The sequence below is a fragment of the Phalacrocorax aristotelis genome, chromosome 12 (genome assembly GCF_949628215.1).
Source record: "Phalacrocorax aristotelis chromosome 12, bGulAri2.1, whole genome shotgun sequence".
NCBI classification, from domain to species: domain Eukaryota; kingdom Metazoa; phylum Chordata; class Aves; order Suliformes; family Phalacrocoracidae; genus Phalacrocorax; species Phalacrocorax aristotelis.
This window is the reverse complement of record NC_134287.1, coordinates 2,638,685-2,659,390: the sequence shown is the minus strand read 5'-3', so window position 1 is coordinate 2,659,390 and position 20,706 is coordinate 2,638,685. Positions and strand designations below refer to the sequence as shown.

At 41.3% G+C, this 20,706-nt stretch overlaps 1 protein-coding gene across 1 annotated transcript in view; it reads left to right on the top strand.

Moving 5' to 3' along the window:
* FRMPD2 (FERM and PDZ domain containing 2) overlaps positions 1-20,706 on the top strand; it is a 61,230-nt gene that overhangs the window by 5,225 nt on the left and 35,299 nt on the right. The window contains exons 3-18 of the mRNA XM_075108108.1: positions 293-377; positions 3,694-3,844; positions 5,437-5,508; positions 6,174-6,348; positions 7,105-7,255; positions 7,352-7,490; positions 8,374-8,526; positions 10,749-10,934; positions 11,747-11,903; positions 14,472-14,682; positions 15,599-15,702; positions 16,712-16,810; positions 17,952-18,059; positions 18,183-18,299; positions 18,515-18,750; positions 19,337-19,441. Coding sequence (XP_074964209.1) covers positions 293-377; positions 3,694-3,844; positions 5,437-5,508; positions 6,174-6,348; positions 7,105-7,255; positions 7,352-7,490; positions 8,374-8,526; positions 10,749-10,934; positions 11,747-11,903; positions 14,472-14,682; positions 15,599-15,702; positions 16,712-16,810; positions 17,952-18,059; positions 18,183-18,299; positions 18,515-18,750; positions 19,337-19,441 — 2,249 coding nt within the window. The remainder of the gene's footprint in view (positions 1-292; positions 378-3,693; positions 3,845-5,436; positions 5,509-6,173; positions 6,349-7,104; positions 7,256-7,351; positions 7,491-8,373; positions 8,527-10,748; positions 10,935-11,746; positions 11,904-14,471; positions 14,683-15,598; positions 15,703-16,711; positions 16,811-17,951; positions 18,060-18,182; positions 18,300-18,514; positions 18,751-19,336; positions 19,442-20,706) is intronic.

Genomic DNA, 20,706 nt, shown 5'->3' with positions numbered 1-20,706 from the left:
GTTTGTCAAATTACCCCCATACATATGGAAATAACAGCCATTGTGTCTACACACCTATCTTCCAAATTACATTCTCAGGAAGGGTTATGAAGAGGAAGTAACTACAGAACTGGGAATACTGCTGGTGTAGTATTCACTTAGCCTTATCAAATAGCCATTTGTCATGCCCAGGCAAGGACACAAGAGAGGAAGTAGCCAGTCCAAATTTCCTCCTTGTTGTAATTGTCCCAGGATCTGATGCTGAGTGCTGCTACAATTGATTCAACTGTGAAATTTCCTTTATTCATTTCAGGGAGAGTTCCACAGGCACACAGGTCACGGGACCCCACCCTTAGTGGGTCAAGGACACAAAGTAGCTACAAGCTCTTCATAAACAGGTAATCAAAACTCATGTTCCTGAAAGATGGAAGCTGTTTTATTACCAAGTGAAGCAGACAACTAGTGTGGCAATGTCATTGTCGGAAAATGCCTGGATCACCATCTGACCCTGTTTTGAGAACAGATACCATTTATGTAGGACTAAAGTGCACCGAGACTTGGTTTGGCTCCAGGCAAAACAGCCCAAATGCTCCAGTGAAATGGAGCTTGGGCCCTGAACAATCCATATAAAACAAGCACATTGAAGTTTTCCACCTTTACACCTTTAGTGTGGAGGGGAAAAAACTGTTGAAAAGGTATGAACAGTCATTGCTTTAACTGGCAAGGCATCCTGCAGGGCCTGTATTTGTCTACATCCAGATTTTGGATCTGGTCTTGCCTTGCTGTCACAGCCGCAGAGGCCTGATGTGTTGTGGAGTGGTTATGACAGACCATGCATATGACCCATCGTTTTCAGTGGATTATTTGCATTTCCATCTCAGTGCTTACACTGATTTGTCTCACTTGTGTCAACCATATCCAGCCCTGTGCTGTCACGTTACTGAAGAGTTACAGGTAACCCAGGGACGCAAGCAGTAAAGTCCTCTGCTCTGTCGTGAGGGTTAGCCTCATTTCAGCCATGGCATAGACAAGGAAAGCTGAGAATTGTACAACTCCTTTTCTACCTCCTTTTCAAAAGCCAGGGAAACACCACTGCTGCCAAATAAGATTTTTCTAGACTGAGTGTTAGCATAGTACAGCTGTAATCATGGATGTTTCCAAATGAAGAAGAGATGTAAGTACTGCTAGCCTCTAAGCACCACAAAGACCAGAAACCCATAGTTAAGCACCATCTAATCCCTACAGGCATCCCATTTAAACTGAGTTCTTGACCCAGTTAAACAGGAGTTTCTTCTTTTAACCATGACATGAGTAATTCAGGCCCACAGGAAATGCTCCATTTAGATCAACTCCCAATTAAATGTGTCCCAAGTAAACAGTTTGAACTTCCTGATAAATCAGCCACGATAATCTCAGCCATGTAAGATACCCCAGGACACCTCTAAACCTGCAATAAGAAAGAACTACAAGCAGGTTTCAGGATAGTGGCAGCTTTTCTGAAGAAAGAACTCTCTGTCTACCTGTCTAACTACACACATGCACATATATGTGTGTATAGAGACATCTGTATATGCATCACACATCTGGCAACGATATCAGTAGCAGAAGATCTATTCACTCAGTATTTTGGAGTAATTGCCATGCCTCTGACTACCAACCTGGGTATCATCTTGATATCATTGATCTAACCATGCTGCCAAGAAAATGTTCCCTTCCTCTGCTGAAAGATGAACTCTCTTCTCCAAATTTCCACCAAGCTCTTTCCCATAGAACTTCAGGGACTGTAAATCCCACTTTTGGTTGTAAGCATCTGCAACTGAATTTCTACCAAGGTCACCATCCTATTGTAAGTACCCTTGTTGCTGTACGCTTCTATGGGAGAACTTATCTTGGGCTGGATATCTCCGGGACACAGGGCTCTACGCACCCTGGGGACAGTGATGCACAGACATCAATATGATGGATACAAAAATGTCCGTTTATTTGGCTGCGTCACACGCTTATATAGCTCTTGCGCTTCCTGTTCCTGCCACTCCTATGGGGAGGAGTCTATCTTTCCGTCACAGCCCGTGATCTTCCGGTTGCCGATCCCTGTCTATTCCCCTACACCATGACAACAGTGCAGTTGAAATAATTAGTTTAGAAATCACCAATTTCTCATATAGGAGGACAGCCAGCACACAGCTTAGCGATGGGTTTACGATCTATAAAGCTTACTGATATCAACATGCTCACTTCTGTATGCAGTCCAGCCGACATAATTTACATCTCATAAAGTTAAGCTTGTAAGTATACGCAGGGCTGCGGCCTATGTATAAAGACACAGCTGTCAAGTCTGGGATTTCTCACCTCACAGGACTAATAATAGGAAGGGTTTTCCAGAGGAAAAAAAAAGTCGTCTTAATACAGGCTCTTGGGTTTTGAGCTAATAGCATTTTTATACCCACAAAAGTCACTTCAGGTCATTTTTAGGCATATTTCTTAGCTAAATGTTGATCTTTATGAGGTTGCGTTGATAGAAACAAAAATATCTACGTATCTGTATAGACAGAAGAATGCAAACTAGGATAGAATAGAATAGAGTAGAACAGAACAGAACAGTTCAGTTGGAAGAGACCTGCAACCATCGTCTAGTCCAACTGCCTGACCTCTTCAGGGCTGACCAAAAGTTAAGTCATATCATTAAGGGCATTGTCCAAATGCCTCTTAAACACTGACAGGCCTGGGGCATCGACCACCTCTCCAGGAGGCCTGTTGCAGAGTCTGGCCACCCTCTCAGTCAAGAAACGCTTCCTAATATCAAGTCTGCACCTCCCCTGACAGCTTTGAACCATTCCCATGTGTCCTGTCCCTGGATACCAGGGAGCAGAGATAGACAACTTTGTTGTTTTAACTTTGTTAAAAACCTTTTGAAACTCCCTGAATAGTTCCCTGAAGCAACTCTGCAACATGCAAAAGAAAAGGATAAAACTTTGGGATTTTTGGAACAAAAAAGCTTCTGTGTGACTTTGGCATTTGTTAAAAATGTAATTAACAAAAATCCGCCTCAAAAACCCTTTCCTTCTACACCACAAAATCATTCTTTCCTCATTGATAGGAGTATAGATTATATTTTAAGTTTATTCTAAGCATACATGTGTCTGCTCATGTGGAAAACACCATTACTTTATGGGTTAAAAGTACAGTATAAAGACAGCTTTCTGATCTGAGATCTCATGTCCTTCTCTTAATTAAATTGGAAATTCCCTCAGTTCCATAAGACGTTAATATATTCTAATGAATTAGTACTCAAATAATTTAGTTCCCGTTCCTGGAAAATTCTGAATAATGTAACAACAAATGTTATGGTTTTCTGAAGCTTTTTTGCTTCAGAAAACAAGCGAGGAATTGACTTCATCCTGTAGGATTCCCAGGAAGACATGGGGCTGTTCTTTGCCTGTTGGCATCACCAGACTTAAACCAGATCTGGATCACCAAATGAAAAAGACGACTGCTATTGAATTAAAGCAGGGTTTCGATTTATTTATAAGGGGCATGAGTAATATTATCCCCGTTAAATTATTTTTATTTTTCTGTAAAGAAACACTTAACAACTTACATTGCCCTAGATTTCATAATATTCTGCCAATCAATGTACCTTGCACTCTTTGTCCTCAGGTCTGTGTTGTTTTGATTGCATGCTATATGTTGCTCACTATGGCATTTCCTTTGAAGGTCGGTCAGCGCTGTAGAAGAAATCCCTGGTGGAACTCAGAAGAACAGCAGACAGAACCTGCTCAGTTTAGGTTCCACCTTCTCCGTGTCTACAAAGGACTACACGGCAGCTGCTGCACCACAGAAATGTTTGTTCCACAGGAAGGAAAAGGTGACTAATAAAAAATGTATAAGCTGATTTCAAAATGTAAATATCACTAAAGAGAAACCTCCCATCCAGTTGTCGTTCGCCTGTGATGTGCGTATTAGCTACTGAGTCGTCTCATTAGATGAGTATTCTAAATTGACAGACTCCAAATTAGGCGTGATCCAGGTGTGGTAACTCAGAACTGAAGGCAGTGAAAGCTCTTGTCCATAAAGACTAAGCAAAAGCGTATAATCGAACCCTCTCTGACCTACATGTGTGATTTCTGCAAGCATCAAATACCATATGGACTGTTTTCATCAGCCACTTTGACAGGAGCTTCAGAACAGCAAACACATTTACAGAGACACTGAACCCAAGCCCTTGCTTGTCAACGGTGCTCAAAGGACTTAAATTTTTGTTACGGTGTATGCCTGGACAGAAAGCATAGGCTGGCAGCGAGTGTGCCAAACCAGTAGTTCACCTAAGGGTCTATTTCCAGTTGCTGATCTGTTGTAGGACTCTGTTAAATGGGATGGATAATGTTTCTTTGGCAGCTGGATCACAAAGATCCAGACATAAGTGAATCACAGAAAACTCCTCAGTGCTGCTGCCCATGGAGTTTTCTTGTGTGGAAGGGACGGGTTTCAGGCTGGTGAGTCCTTTCACCTGCACCCAGTTCACACACTCAAGACTGACCAGTGGCAGAACTTTGATCAAGAGTTTCATTAGATACTTTGGGAAATTACCTTCTTATATATCAATTTAGTTTTCAATTTATTAATATGATTTTTGTTGGGATAATAATTGATTTCCTCAGGAGTCCAGCCACTGTCACAACAAAGTGCTAGTGATACAAACCTGCACTGTCTGTTGGCAGGACAATACTAGTATTATGAAACAAACTATAAATTTTCTCAAAAAAAGACCTAAAGGGTCAAGGTACTAAGTTATGGAGAATGGTTGGAAGGATCCACATGCTACCACTTGCAGACGTTTAGTTATTTCTGTCTGCTTCAAGGATCTGAAAGCACAGATGAACCAATATGCAAAATGCCTTGAGGTGGATGCTCAGCAAGAAAAAAATCATCTTGTGCTATTAAAGTTTGTTGAAGTTAAAGCAAAAGAATGCAATGTCTGCTGGTAAGAAATATCAGTCTGCCTTCATTATGGGGAAGAAAGCAGCTCTGCATTTTAGTCTGGTTCCCTATGGAAGCTAGGCTTATGAAATCGCAGTGGTGTGTATGTATGTGTGTACATGTCTGTGACTGTCCTCATAGCAACCTGGGAGTCAAATGGGAAAAGGTCTCAGAAGAAATTAAGTTTCTGTAAGTGTCATGAAAACAGGTGCCTTGCAAAGGAAATGGATCTTGGTGACGTGCCTGTACAGAAGAAAAGGCTTCAGCGTGAGCTTGCCCCTAATTAGATCCCAGAGAGTCCACACAGGAGAGATCCCAAGCAGAGAGGAGTCTTCAATCAGCATTTGCACCTTATTAGACACTGAAGTCAATTAGCTACCGCATACAGATCAAGAGAAGTGGGTTTCATTGGTACTGGTGTTTGGGAGCTTCATTACATTAAGGAGACATTTATTAAATTTCTAAATTGCCTCCTTACAGTTTTCAGGTCCAGAATTTATTATTTTGTCTAGTGAACCACCAGTGACCTTACAGCTGCCTGGATCAATTGTGGTAAGTATGAACACTAAGAATTTGGAACTAATTTAGTGACCTTTTAGTTGGGGCTCTTTGTAAGTCGTACCTGAGTCCCGACCCCTTATTCTTGCCATGTCCTCCTCCCAAACCAAGTTAGGGTTCCTGCAGAGGTATCGAGACTTGAAAGGAGGTCATTTAATTCTCAGTGCTACGTAGTTATTTCTGTTGGTGTGAAAATAGCTTAATTTATCCTCCTCTGCTAAGAATGCTCACTTTAGCACAAGACTTTTGAGGTTAAGATCATATAGCAAATATGCGATGCGACATCTAGTGCCAAGGTGTTGGAGTCCAGTTTTCAGGCATGTCCTCTGCCTTTCATTAAAATAAGGTAAAAGGGTGCAGCATACAGCAATAAAAATGAGGGAAAAAAAATTTTGAATTTGCCTCAAATCTAGAATAATCCTGGTGATCGTAGAGTCTGAGTATGCTCAGCTGTTTTCTTGGGATTCCCTGGGATTTTTAAATTCAGAAATGTTTGTTATTAATTTCTGAGAAGGAAGGCAAAGAACAGCATGTGTTGTGACCAATTCCATCAGCTTATCTAGAGACAGGAGACTAGGGGGACTCAGTAATAAAATGCTGTGGAATTCGCACTGCTTGTACTTGGCACTCATTCTTCACTCTCTGTTATATGTTCTTAGACTAAAAAAGGGAAATCCTATTTGTCCCAAAGGGATCTCAATGTGATTCTACTCAATGGGCAGTGCCTTGAGGTGCAATGTGACATCAAGTCAAAGGCAAGAGATGTTTTCGACACCGTGGTGGCGTATGCAAACTTGGTGGAACATTTCTACTTTGGCTTGGCTTACCTGAAAGGTAAGGAGACATGGCTAACTACAGTAACAGTCCTCTCCCTCCGTGCCTCTGTAGTGACTTTATTAATGAATTCCAATAAGTTCCTTTTAAGATTCTCAGATGAAAGCAGATCCAAAGCTTAAGCCAAAGTAAGGTATGTTGCTGTAAACTGTACTGCACTAATGTAATGCATGCCTAGCCTAGGACTGTGCATCAGCACAGCCATCCTGTTACTGCCTGATATTCCCATGCAGAAAAGGCTGTGTCCCAGCCTTGAACTGGAATAATGCCATGTAGCTCCAGCAGAAATTCCAGGAAGCACTGTACTGAGGGAGGCTGACTGTCCTTGTTTCTAGATATAAATTGGAGTACAGACTCAGCCATTTCATCTACAAGACCCACGCCTCCCTAGCCCGTTTCCGATGGCAAGCACGGCTGCGGCACTAGGAAGAAGCACACCTTGTGTGGGGGGCATGAGGATTACAATGGGGTGCAGCACCTGCAGGGTGAGCAGAATGCAAGCCCCATCGGTTCTTGAGTGATTCCATACACACCCCACCAATCCAGCGTCTAATAACTGTAATCCTAAATTACACACTGTTTTCCTAAGTTCTCCATCAAAGAAGTAAAAAGTTAAGCCATAGCACAGAGAAGTAAATATCAACTGACATCCATTTTATTTTTTATTGCTAGTGATGCATTAAATGAAGACAGCAGAACTTTGAGCTACCGAAGTTATCTCCAGACTTATCACAGAACCCAAAATTCTCATTTCAGGTAAAGAATTCTTCTTTTTGGATGAGGAAACCAAACTCTACAAAGTGGCCCCAGATGGCTGGAATGACCAACCCAAGAAGAAAACCTCCATCATTAATTTCACACTCTTTCTAAGGATAAAATTCTTTGTCAACCACTTTAATGTTATCCAGTAAGTGCATGGTTCTGCTGACTGCAGGAAAACCAGCAACATTTAGGGTAACTGTTCAAGGCTCCTCCTGTGTTCCTAAACCCTTCTGTGTTCCAGGCACGGCTTGACAAGGCATCAGTTTTACCTGCAGCTTCGTAAAGATATTTTGGAGGAGCGATTATATTGCAATGATGAGACTGCCCTGAAACTCGGCGCTTTGGCTTTGCAGGCAGAGCTTGGCAATTACGCTTCTGAGGTGTGGATAAATAATACAGTATTTCTCCGAGGTTTCTCTCAACAGCTTTTGCAGCTTTTGCACGTAGAGTTTAAAGAAGAAATGTGAATAGCACATAATTTCAGCTGAGTCCTTCAGTAATCACATTCCAGATTTAATTTGAAAAATTACAAAATTTGCCTGATTAAGGAGCAGTAATGAGCCAGATGAATTCGCAGGAAATGTGGCAGAATGATGAAAGGCGCTTGGTCCTTCATAATCGATAGCATAGCCAAGAAACTCCAGAAAATCTGTAGAGAATTTCCAACATCGGCATACCTTGCATGTGCAGAAGGGCTTAAAGAGTTTAGAAAACACGGAAGAGAAAAATAAATAAACACTCCAGAATTCACAGCTATTTTGTGTGTAGGCTCAGATCCACAAGCCGCAAAGACAGGAAGGTCACTGAGGGTATATCTGAACTAGTTATCCTAGTCTTGGACTGTACAGAAAATACCCATTTGTGTTCTCTGCCATATCTTCAGTTATATAAATCAGTGCAGCTCTATTAATTGAACTCTGAGTAGCCCGATCCATCTGGTCAGATCCATCCCGTCGGGTCCCCCGCTGCAGGCAGTACTGATGAAGCTCTACGTGCCAGACTGCAGGCATGCCTGTAGGCCCAGCTCTTTTCTCCCCTCTGCACAGAGAAGTAGCGTGTGCTTTGAGCACCTGGCTGAGCACAGGTGCAGGCGGCACATTTGGCTGTCAGGACACTCCCTGCTGTTCCCCATCTTCTTTTAGGACATGGCAACAGGGTGACTTCAGCATATGGGTCACCCTGAAAATGGAAATGCACCAAATAAGAAAAGTCAAAGAAGAACAAAAGGCTCCTCTCTGTTTTCCTTTTTTTTTTCTCCCAAAGATGCATGGAAAGAACTATTTTCGTGTCGAAGACTACATTCCAGCAAGCCGAATAGAGAAAATGACCCTGGCATATGTACAGCGAGAGCTTGCTAAATTACATCGTATGAATCGTTCCCTATTTGAGGATGAAGCTGAACTAGAATTTTTAAAGGTAACTTGCCATACCCCAAACCTTATTTATTTATTTTGAGAGAGGAAGCCCCTCTCTATCTACCATTGTCTATTACTTCCTTCTTGCCTGATACAGTGGATTTTAGATAAGGTGAACAAATTTGCATAGTCAACAAAAAACTCAGAATTTCATTCTGCTGTAGACACTGTCACTCTAAATAGCTTACATCACATTTACGTGGTAGCTTTCCTTTCACTGATAGTTTATAAAGGGTTAATCACATTTCAGGGTGTTTTCAACATCCTAAGAATTGATGCAACTTTTCAGCATGTTACCAACATGTCTGGGTTCCAGATGATTATAAATACACCTACTGAATATATTAGAGATTATTATAGAACATGGGAATAAGCAGTTTCTTGACTTCTGAAACTACAGCAGCTGTTCAGCCACTTTCTAAACATGTAGTGGTTATTTATTTTAAAATATCTATGAACACTGGAAGTGAGGAAGGAGTTATCTGAGGTATTTTCTCTCATGACTACTTCTCTAGGGCTCTATGGTGTCACGATGATGTGGGATTTAATCCCCCCCCCCGTTTCCCCTTCTACAAACTTCTCTCATTTCCATCAGATGAAAAATAATCAGGCATTAGATAATGGATAAATATCAGTAGCCATTTTGCTGCAGTGCCACATGCTTTTATTTATAGCATCATTTTAGCTCAGTTGCTGTTTAATTATGTTCCTCATCTAACACTGCCAGTGGAATTGAAGAAATAAATTGAAGCTTAGCCTTAATGACAGTCCCATCACGCGTGGCAAATCCAATGAAGAAAAGCAGCTTTGTTAGTATCTGTTTCAGTGAATAAGTCTGTAGAAGGAGTCAACACATTATACAAAGTGAGAAAGATAGCCCCCACAGCAAGAACATGCAAATTCCAAATGTGAAAGGGATTAAATATTAAAACCTAGATTCAGCTAGTGATTATAGATGCCCCAGTTTTCAGGACCTGAACATTGGTGCTCTGGATGCATTCTGAAAACCAGATCGTCTTAAAGTGTTTTATTTTGGCCACTGAAAATCTCTATTCATGGTTGAAAAGTCATTTGGGGATTCTACATCAGCTTCCCAGAAAAAAAAAATTTAGAATAAACTCATATTGATCTGCAGATGACAAAAGGGAATGGAAAACCATCCTCATATTCCATAGTTCTGTAACAGGTCACATTTTGACATTTTGTGGCCACGTGCAGGAGGTAGAAAGACAAGGAACAACACCCAGAACCTCAACCTCTGGGTGAGTTCCTCAGAGCACCCTCTGCACAGTTAGATGGCAGGGGCAGAAGCTGGCTCCTCCATCCCTTGAAGTATAATCCTACTTAACATTTCACCCAGCAAGGAGCAGGTGAAATGCATAGCAAAAAAACATGCAAGAAAGAAGCGACACTGAAGATCTGTTACTCTAAAGTCTGGCACTGAAGGGAATTCTGGGGCAGTGAAACTCCCTCGAAAGTCACCACCATGTTTAGGTGAGATAATCTGAGGTACAATTTAGCAAACCCTATATCATAAGATTCTTGGCAATGGAAATTTATCATGTTCGATTTTAAAAGATGATAGCCACGAAGGAATGGGTGTATGTACCTGCGCTAGCTTGCTGCAGGCTGGTGTCGCTGCAGTTAAGATTTCTAGTTGGTCATCACTGTTGGAGAAAGGAAACCACACAAGTCCACACAATGTGAGAGTAGCCCTGGCACCAAAGTATTAGCAGTTTTACTAAGATCATCGTATTTGCTGTACCTCGTGGTTTCTGGGTTCGCTCAGGGGAACAAAGACATAGAAAATAACGGAAATAAGGTCTAGTAGTAGTCAAGCAGCATTAATCCTGCATGGATTTCTATTCAGAAACGCCGACAAGTGCCAAGTAGCAGTGACGCTGAGTACCTCAGTGCCACCGCTATGTTTTTTGTGCAGGAAGCTACATAATCCTCCTTCAAATCCTCTTCAAATGAGGTGTGTGTTCAACTTTACACATGGAAAATGAATACACGTAATGGCTCCATGATGTACCAAAATAAGGTGATGATGCTGTGAGGCAATAGGTATGAAAATTTGGTAACGGCTTCCAAACGTTTCTTGACAGAGTGAAAGAATATTCAGTAAAGGCACTCAAAACTGCTTCCCCTCCCGTCTACCTACCTCTTCTCCCCATGCCTCTTTTTGAATAATGCATGTTAAATGCACTTTTTCTCTACAAGGTCACTCAGCAACTTCCTGAATACGGAGTGTTGTTCTATCATGTGTCCCAAGAGAAGAAAGGAGCAGGAGGGGACATCATCCTGGGAATCTGTGCCAAAGGCATCATTGTGTATGAGGTCAAAAATCACACAAGAATTGCCAGTTTAAGATTCCAGTGGCGTGAAACAGAGAGAATTTCAGCTCATGTGAGTTGGAACCAAGTGAATCTCTTCTCCACTCTACTTCCCTTCTGCCTGTCACTTTGATAAATTTATTGCGTTCAGAGCCAGGATTAGACTCATTCTGTACAGGCAAGTCCTTTTTGAAAACAGTCTAAAATCACGGCTGGATCTAGATGTGGATCCCAAGATACCCTGTTCTTAGTGAGGTTTAGTTCTGGAGTATTTTGCCAAGGCTGGAGTTAAATTACTGTAGAACTGAATAAACTGGTGTTGACTGTTACAGAGACTATGTCAAACCTCTTTATAGCATATTCCATATTCATTCCTCTTTTGTCTTTACTTCTCTCCCCCTTTTGTTTTCCTTCCTACCTCAGGTTATGGGATCACGTCTCCCTCTTTGCAGATCTTATTATACTCCTAAATGGTATTTTGCCATCAGAGGCATATCAACCTACCATCATACAGTGTAGGTGTCAACCTGCATCTCACATTTCCCAGCCTATTGGCTCTCCCAAAATGGCTCTTCTGCCGCTTGAAGATATTTTGATTTTCATATTAGATTAATCATTTTAAGATCTGTAGGGCCATATTTTGCCAGTTCTATCAACCTGCTCCCAATGCTCTTGACTTTCGACATAGGGCAGTTATGAACCCAATGACAGACACCTCACTAACAACTGCTGAATTTACAACAGGCGTTTCCTGCACCCAAAAGGCATGCAGCCAGGCGTAAATACAACTGGACAAACCAGCAAGATTATACAAAAGAACTTTCAGTGCTTCAGTGTAATGACTGATATATGAAGCAAGCTGTGTGCTTTTTTTTTTCCCTTTAGAGAAAAAAATTCATGATTGAAAGCAGCTTCAGTGGCAAGAAACACACTTTCATTACTGATACAGCAAAGACATGTAAATATCTACTGGACCTCTGCTCTGCCCAGCACAAATTCAATGCACAGATGAATTCTAGGCAACTTCGGCAAACGTCATCAGGTGAGGTATAAATGCACTTTCGTTATTTAGGCCTTAGGACAAGGTTAGGTTTTAGGAAAGGTGCATTTGGTGAAGCTGAGAATCAGAACCTGGCACATCAGTTTCACCATGCTTCAGTTTCTTCTTTGCAGAGCAGAAAATAATGTCTCCTACTTCACTGGAAGTTAGAGGTCTGTAAGTCTAATTTAGCACGTGCATGTGAGCGTGTGTGTGCAGGGACTGGAGAGGGGTTCTCTGATGGTAATAACTATACAGCTGAACTCAGGTTTGAAAAAAGGGCATGATTACACTTCCCTTCAGGAAACCAGCTGAGAATTCTGAATAAATGTATCAGACTTACCCCAAATGTAACCTGATAAATGTTCCACACAAAGAATAACTGTAGTAGCGGCCAGATATGCTGGAGCTAAATTTAATTAACCGGTTATCTTTGCAGAAGACAGGGATGCAATGCTATGGTTCAGTCCCAGGACAAAACCACCAAACCTAGAGCACATCCGTTACACCCACTCAACGACGTAGCTGCTAGCTGCTCTTAGGATTTACCATATCTATAGAAGATACGACTATTACCTCCTTAGGCTTCAGATTTTCCATAGTTCGTAAGACAAGGTTCTGCTCAGCCCAGGGCAGTTACGTAGCACTTCTCACCCACGGTTCTCAACATGCTCTGTAAAGATGGGTGAGGATCATTATGGGGAAACTGAGGCACATAAGAAATAACGGCCTAAGCTGACAGCTGTCATCACTCTTGACTTCAGTGGAGCAATGTGGATTTTTGCTAGCTGAGGACTTGTCCTTTGCCTTGAACAGAATCACCATCATTTACAACTACTGAATATTTGACCCAGTGATTCGTAGCAGGAGAATCAAGTGTCGTGCCTTATCTGCTGGGATACTCCTTCCTCCAGTAAAACTGTAAAAGTGTTGGCAATGAAATTTTATCATGGGATATAACAGGATGATTGATATATTGCTTCTTTCCCACTAAGATTATTTCACGAAAAATGAAATTCCACATGGACAGATTTGTTACCATGGAAAAAGGTGATAGGATGACATTTAGGTTCAAGGCACCTTTTCTTGCTTGGGCTCCTGTGTCTTCAAACATAACTTAGTGGGACTGTGATTTATAGCATAAAAATGAGTCCTAATAGTGAATCTTAGAATTTCCTGTGTCACATTTGCTTGTGGTAATATTTCATAATAAAAATTACTACATTCTGTGTATAAGAGAACAGAGAGATTGAGAGCTAAGAAAATTATAACCCAAGTCCTGACTACAAGCACCTCAAAGCACAGAAACCAGCCAGACTTACACAAGCCACGTGACCGCGGTCTCTAAGGTTTGGTGTGTGCTTGCTGTCCCAGAAAAAAAGCCTTTGTGAAGGCAATGATAGGCAGTCGTTCAAAATGCTGCCTTTGCCACCACAGTGAGACTGTAAGAGATTATAAAATTCTTCCTGCATGAGGGAAACCCTTTTGCTTCACTGTTCAGATGCATAAGTCACCATTTCTTCAAAACTTGCTAGCAACCCCCCCACTTTGGAATCACCATGGCAACTCAGACTGTGCTAATACTGTGGACAGCTGAGCCTTCTCATGCCTTAACAAATGCCCCTGATCAAAGCCCCTGAGGAAGGAGGGAGCCTAGGTTTAATGCTGTAGTGTTCTAGGAAGTTGCATTCAGGCTAGTATTTGTTAGGAAAACACACATGAGGTCAGCTGTCACATACAAGCAGAATTAAGGCCCATATTTGTGCTGGTCTGTACTAAGCAGGGTTCTTGTTTTACTTTCTGACGTGTCCCCAGTTGCCTGCTGTCCCTGTCTCCTTCACATCCCCTCTCCAGCCCACCAGTTGAGAACCTAAGTAAGTTATCAATGAATCCTCCAGCACTATCTTGTTTCAGGGAAATAAAATCTTTTGAAAGGATGGATTCATATATAGCATAGCCCAGATGTCATCAAGCAAGTAGTGGTTTTCACACAGAGAGAGAGAATTGGAAAGCAAGCATTGCCACCAAGATGGTCCCCTACTCAACTTTGCCTGGGCGAGTCACTCAGGGCAAACAGCCAGCTCCTTGGTCCCTCTCTGAACTTCAGAGAGCGTGTGTTAGCAGAGCTCCTGTCGTCTCAGATATATGTATATTGAAGCAGTGGGCCTGTGAAGGACAGGAAACTACCAACCTGGATGTTTCAGTCTCTGACAGATACTTCTCATCCACAAAATGTTTACAAAATATACTTTACAGGGATATTCCCGTTTAAATTATACAGGGTTGTACATTTCATCTATCTTTGTGGAGAGTGAATTTGCAGTGTAATTCATAGAAATGAAATCTAAATACAGCATATACTTTCTATGAAAGAAATGGATTAGAAAGCCTTTCCACTCACTCCAAGGGCTAGATATACTCAAGGACACCAAAACAAATGTATCTGTGATGTCAGTCTTTTTTGCTGGCGTGTTCAAAAGGTTAGACAGAATGAAGCTTTGAGCTGAAAAAGATGGGATAATATCAGCGGATTTCTCTCTCCTTCCTCCTCCCCTCTCCCTTCTTATTCAGAGGAAAGTAAATTTATGGAAATAGACAAATCAAACTCTGCATATGCAGCTCAGCGTGAACACCTTGCCTTGATTCAGAGACTCTCTTGTTCAGAGAATGTGCTCTGTGGAGCAAATCTGGAAAACCTTTCTGCTGGGATGATGAGCAAATCTTGTGATAACCTCAGCGTGGAAACCAACAACAGGACTAGAGACAAAAGCAATCTTGGCAGGTAGGTTTGCTTTTTCCTCTAAACATGTGTGAGAACACTCAGTCATAGACTATATCATTGCAAACCACTATGGTAAACTGTGAGGCGGACTTATTTTTGCAGTCTTTATTGTGGTCACACCAAAAGGCCCTGTCAGGCCTGGGGCCCCGTGGCACCAGCAGCACTGCAAACACAGGCAGGAAGCTAACAGTCTAACAGATAAGAACTTGAAAAAGGGTGACATTTAAATCTGTACTGGACTCAGGAATGAACCGCTTATTGAGTTATGGAGAAGGATAAAAATAAGGAATAAACGTCAAATCTTTAATGTCCTTGTGTCTTGTCTGGAAATGGCAGTATGTGAACTCTACGCACAGTGGAAGCTGGTTTTGAGCAGGTCTTACCTGATTCCTCCATGTCTAAAGGTACAAATCACAGAGAACAGTGTAAGAACTTCTCCTTTTCATTTGCATTGGTACATTCACCAGTGTAGGCAGTTACTACAGCTGCACCTCAAGGCCTTCGGTGAATTATGGTACCTTTTAGAATACTAAGAGTTAGAATAGAGCCAAGAAGAACATGGACTACCAGGAAAACTTTCAGACGTCATTTTGTCTAAATGGACAGCAGGCCTAAATGAATCATACTGAGGCTATTCTGTGTTTTCCTGACGCCTGCACTCAGCTCAGAGAAAGACACAGGGGGAAATCAGTCATGATGTGAGTGGTCTAATGGCAGCTGTTCTTTGGAAGCAAATGCTGGCAAGGATGAACTACCTCTCCTCTACAATAAGATGTGGCCCAGAAATCAGAATACTCACTGAAAGGCTATAAACGTGTATGCCCAACTTGGCTGGGACAGACTAATGACAATGAAGAGTGCTAAATACCGTTGCTAATTTGTTATTGTAACGCAGCCTCAATTTCTTGCCATGCAGATCCACATCAGGGCTATCCCAGTCAGAAATGCACATCAATTTGAACGGAAAGCAAAGGAGTTATGACTACCTCTCTATCCACTCAACTCAGAACACAATCAGTGGTGAGTAAAATAATCATAAAGTTAGACAGTACCCTTCCATATTTATAGTTTCAATAGCAGGAGACCAAAATATATTCTACTTAACAGATTAAAGAATATCCTTTTGCACTGCTAGCCCTGGGAATTAACCCAGCATTTAGCAAGACAAGCTGTTTTCTTCCCTTTCACTCCTGCTTTCCATCAGGATACGTGGTAAGGGACTCAGTGATAAAATTATTCTATCAATGGTGCCTAATGTGCTTCAGAGCTGTAGTTCAGTACACCCAGGGCTCTCACATGGGTGATATCCCTACGCTCAGAAGCCATCATTTGGTTTGCAATTGAGATCCACAACTCAATAAATAATGCTTGAGACAACATAGGCTCCGGGTTCTTCCTCTGTTCTTGCATCTGCATGACACTAATTGGAATAAGAACTGGACTCCTAATTTTCTAACAGAAGCTGTATTGCATGCACACGGTGAGCTGATCTATAGCATATGAAGCTATGATTATGTGGCTAGTCCATTTTAAAACTAGAACTGTACTTGAAACACACTGTGGCAATTGCACAACGTTAAGTGGTGTTAACACTGCAAAAGTCACCATCGCACCCAGTGCTGGTGGGATTGCACCTGCAGGGCCAAAGGCTAGAATTTCCAAAGGAACCCATAGGAGATTTTGTGTCCAAATCACCCTCATGTTCAATGGATGCTACACACCTGACTCTTTAGATATCCTAATCTTAATAAAAATGTTGCAGATAGATGTGTACTCTCCCAGAAACAGACATTATAAAAAGGCTTACACAGCTGCCATACACACACTTCTCTAAAGAACGCAAATTTCCAAACACTTCTTTGAGCCTCCTTCCTGCATTATATTGATTCAGAAGTGACGGTAATGTTGCAAACAAGAATATAATTTTTTTTTTTTCATTTCTGAACCCCCAGTTTTGCATACTATATGAATCTACTCTCTCCTTGCATTTATTCTAGCTGCATTTATTGTAGCTGTTTTGTTTCTGCAGCACCTGGATCACCAGCCATTCAAAAAGAAGCTTTGCTGAGTGGTCTAGAAAGAGAAATCATTTGTGTCAGCCTAAAACGTGACCCTAAGAATGGATTTGGTAAGTTAGGAACATGAATGTTAGGTTTGTTACTGGGACTGTCAGATGCTGGTGCTAACACTGATACTTGCTGACTCAAGCTGAGAAAGGTTGTAACCTTCTTCACCTCATTTATCCTTCTTACAGAATAAGACTACCAATCTTTGCGAAGGACTTAGAATTTCCAGGACTAAAAAGGACTAAGCACATAATTCAAGACCACATTTGTTTCAGAGGATTAACTAAGGCCACACAGGTCAAGGGGACCAAGCACTAGGAGTAGAATGAAAGGAACAAGGGTCTAGTTTTGCATCTGAAAGGCATGCACAGGGACATTATTTATCTTAGACCTTACACAGGGGGAGACGATGTTCTGCAAAACTTTCAGAAGTTTGCCTGTGGTGGTGCAAAATGTGTACACAAGCTTAACGTGAATGTTTCCTGATATTTTGGATTCTCATTTGGATATCATATTTATAATACAATGCTGCACTGTATCCTGTTCCTGTGGATGAGTTCAGAGGACCATCAGGTTTCACCGCTGACCATTAATACAACTAAACATCAAATTTTGAAATGGTGCAGGTCTGAGTGGAATATCCTGATCCCAAACCCAATTATCCTACCAGTGAGAAGAATATATTCCACAATACGCAGAATATTCTGAGCTAGGATAGTGAAACTGAACTACTTGACAATAGACTTAATTTTCTTAGATACCTTAGATATCTCTTACATATCCATTAGAGGTTTACGCAGCCCACCTTGGGGACCCTAGACTACATGACGTAGAATGATGTTCAAATTTATCCAATGAGCTTTTAAACCATTTTCCTCCTGCAGGTGTTAAATACTAAGGTCACATAGTTTATGGCTCTTGTAAGAAAGTAGTTGGAATCTTTAAAAGTCCCAAGCCAGGAAAGTATTCTTATTGAGAAATTATATTTAAATAGCCACTGAAGTCAACAGCACACTTTAATTATAACAGAAGTTTAAAGCTCTCCCAAATCAAGACCTTGATGCCATGCAAATCAGAGCTCCCCATTCTCCATATCATGCATAAAATTTACACCATTGGAGTAAGAGCCTTTTGTGTTCCTAAGGTTCATATTTTCCAATAGTGCCAGTGTCTCTGCATTCTCATGCTATCTCATTTTTGCAGGTTTTGTAATTATTGGAGGAGAAAATGTAGGAAAACTAGACCTCGGTATCTTTATCGCTTCAATTATCCCTGGGGGACCTGCAGACAGAGCTGGAAATATCAAACCAGGTCACTGTTGTTAGTTTTTAATTAGAATTAAAATACTTGCATGGTTTAAAGCTAGCTACTCTGGATTTTTTCCTTATTTAGAAGTGCTCTGTCTTGGTTTTATCCTTTTTTTTTATTTTTAAGGAGGACGACTCATCTCTGTGAATAATATTAGTCTCGAGGGTGTTTCATTTAATACTGCAGTTAAAATCATACAGAATTCTCCTGATGAAGTGGAGCTCATCATCTCTCAACCCAAAGGTATAAAGGCAAATGCCTTTGGTGGCTTTGGAATGCTAATAGTTAACTTAGGACACTGGTATTTATTAGGCACTGGGATGTAGTAGTACTTTCTTGGTACTCACGGCCAGTTATAATAACTAGCAGTGAAAATAGTCAACTTCTAGTGACTATTTGCCTTCAAGTTTACTTACTGTTCGCATTCAGCAATATTTTATTTTGGTATGGCTTTACAGACATGTATGAAGAAGGATTAAATGAAGAAAAGAATCCATCAAGAGGAAACAGCACTAGTGGATCTGAGATCTCTTGCGTAGATAGTGGGAGAAAAAAGATTCAGGATTGTCATACAGCTCTCCCCAAAGAACAGGACGTAAATATAAATGAACTTGAGAAGGCTCTTTCCCGGAGTTTCGCACCAAAATTGGGCCCTGGCATTGCAGTTCCTTCAGCTGATAACCTGGATGTGGAGGTAACTGAGATTTTGATGCTATTCAATAATATTAGGCCCAGCATGTCTCTTACCAACACGCCAGCTATATTAAGTATGGAAAGTAACCGAGAAGTTAAAAAATTGAGGAAAGGAGAACAAAATCCTCAGAAGATGTTGCTTGTTAAATTACATTGGAAATGTCAAAATGACAGACACGTCTAGAATATGTGAAAAAATGGGGAAACCCTTCCACAAAATTCTATTAAAAATTCTCCTCACTTTTCCAGTGGAGGTACAAAATTTTGATTATTTTCTTGCAATCTCTTAAATTTTCAACCAGACACAGAACAGCAACATTTTGTGTCTAATTTCCTACTGTTAGACAGCCTCCCTGTCTATACCCAGTTTATGCACATTTAGACAGATTCTATTTTGAGTAACATTAGTGTAGGCTTGAAATAATGACAAGGGTGTAAATGGTACCACTCCAGGCTTACAGGGACAGCAGGATCGAACCCTTTATATCTTCTGGAAACTTTCTCTCCTCTTTTTTCCTTCCTTTTTTTTTCTCCCCATTTTTTACTGAGATGTTGTAGTCTCATTAGCGTTTATGTTTTTGAGACAGGAAGATGATTCTTTGCACTTACCATCTCCATCTGAAACCGACTCGAGGGAAATCTATACTGTGGAGCTTGTTAAAGAAGACGGGACTTTTGGAATCAGTGTGACTGCAAGTGTTACTGTTAATCTTTCAGTGTGTCTGTCAAACTGTTACATGACCAAGACGCACAGGGAAGCGCGTTTATCTGGAACAAAGATAGAAAATATGTTGATAACAAAAACTGTTAGCATGGCATGTTTCAAACCTAAGTGTCCAATTGATTGACAGAGAAAGCATAAAGTACTGGCTCTGCTCATTCCCGTTCTTGCCCGCTGAGTCTGTGAAAGAAGCGTACCAGCATAAAGCACGTGGCAGTACAAGCCCTTTTCATCCTTCCTCAAGCTGAGAACAAGACCTACCACTGAAAGTGGAGTTTGGTCAGGGAGAGGTATAGCCAGAGCCTCTAGAAAATGCAGCGACGCAAAGAATTCCCCAAGTCATGACTAGTTTTGCTGCTCCCCTGGAGCTCCTGGAGCTCCGAGGCTGTGTCTGTGCAAGCGGATTACCCAGGACCATGGCATGGGCTCAAGCCCACGGGCACCGTTTAGTTGTTGACAGCCCCCAATATGGCTTTGACCTGTGCTGGGGGGCTGAAAGTTTTGCTATACGGACTCAAGATAAGCCATGCTTCTTACCCTGAAGGACAGCAATAGGGCCCTAGCCAATTTTATTTCCTAATATAAGGAAATACAGATCACCCTATATTTAGAGTGCCAGAGAAGGCAGCAGTGAAAACTACCTGCCACTTCTGAATAACAATTCGTTGTCCTGGCTGTCAAAGGTGAATTTACCCCTCAAGACTGCGATGTCTTTACAGTCCTGGTTGAAATGCAGTAGGAAACAGCCATTTCACTGCCTGCAGAAGAAATTGAGGGCTGATTTTTCATAATAATTTGGCCAGGGGATGTAGATGGACAGAACGTGATCCTTAGGTTAATCTGGAATTCCTCTGAGCTGTAAGCTCTCAAGTGGCTGCACAAGTTCAGGTCCATGCTTTATATATTTTCTGAAAGGTTAATAATTGCTGAATGGATATTGCATAGTTTGGAAGCTGGGCTGGAGACTGACTGAAAGATGCAACCCCATGTTTATGTTAGCATCAGGAAAAATGTATCAACATTTAGTAAATATTTTTATACAGCCACATAGAAACGCACTGCATTTTCCTGAGAAAATAAGATTACTGCCTAGGGAACTATATTGCAACTAGATGGGAGTTTGGAGTAACATCCTCTTTCCTTTTTTCCCCCCTATTAAAAAAAAAAGTAATACCTGAAGCAGTTGCTCTGCAGTGCATGCGTAAGTTGCTTTGATTTTTATGACAGGAAGAACAC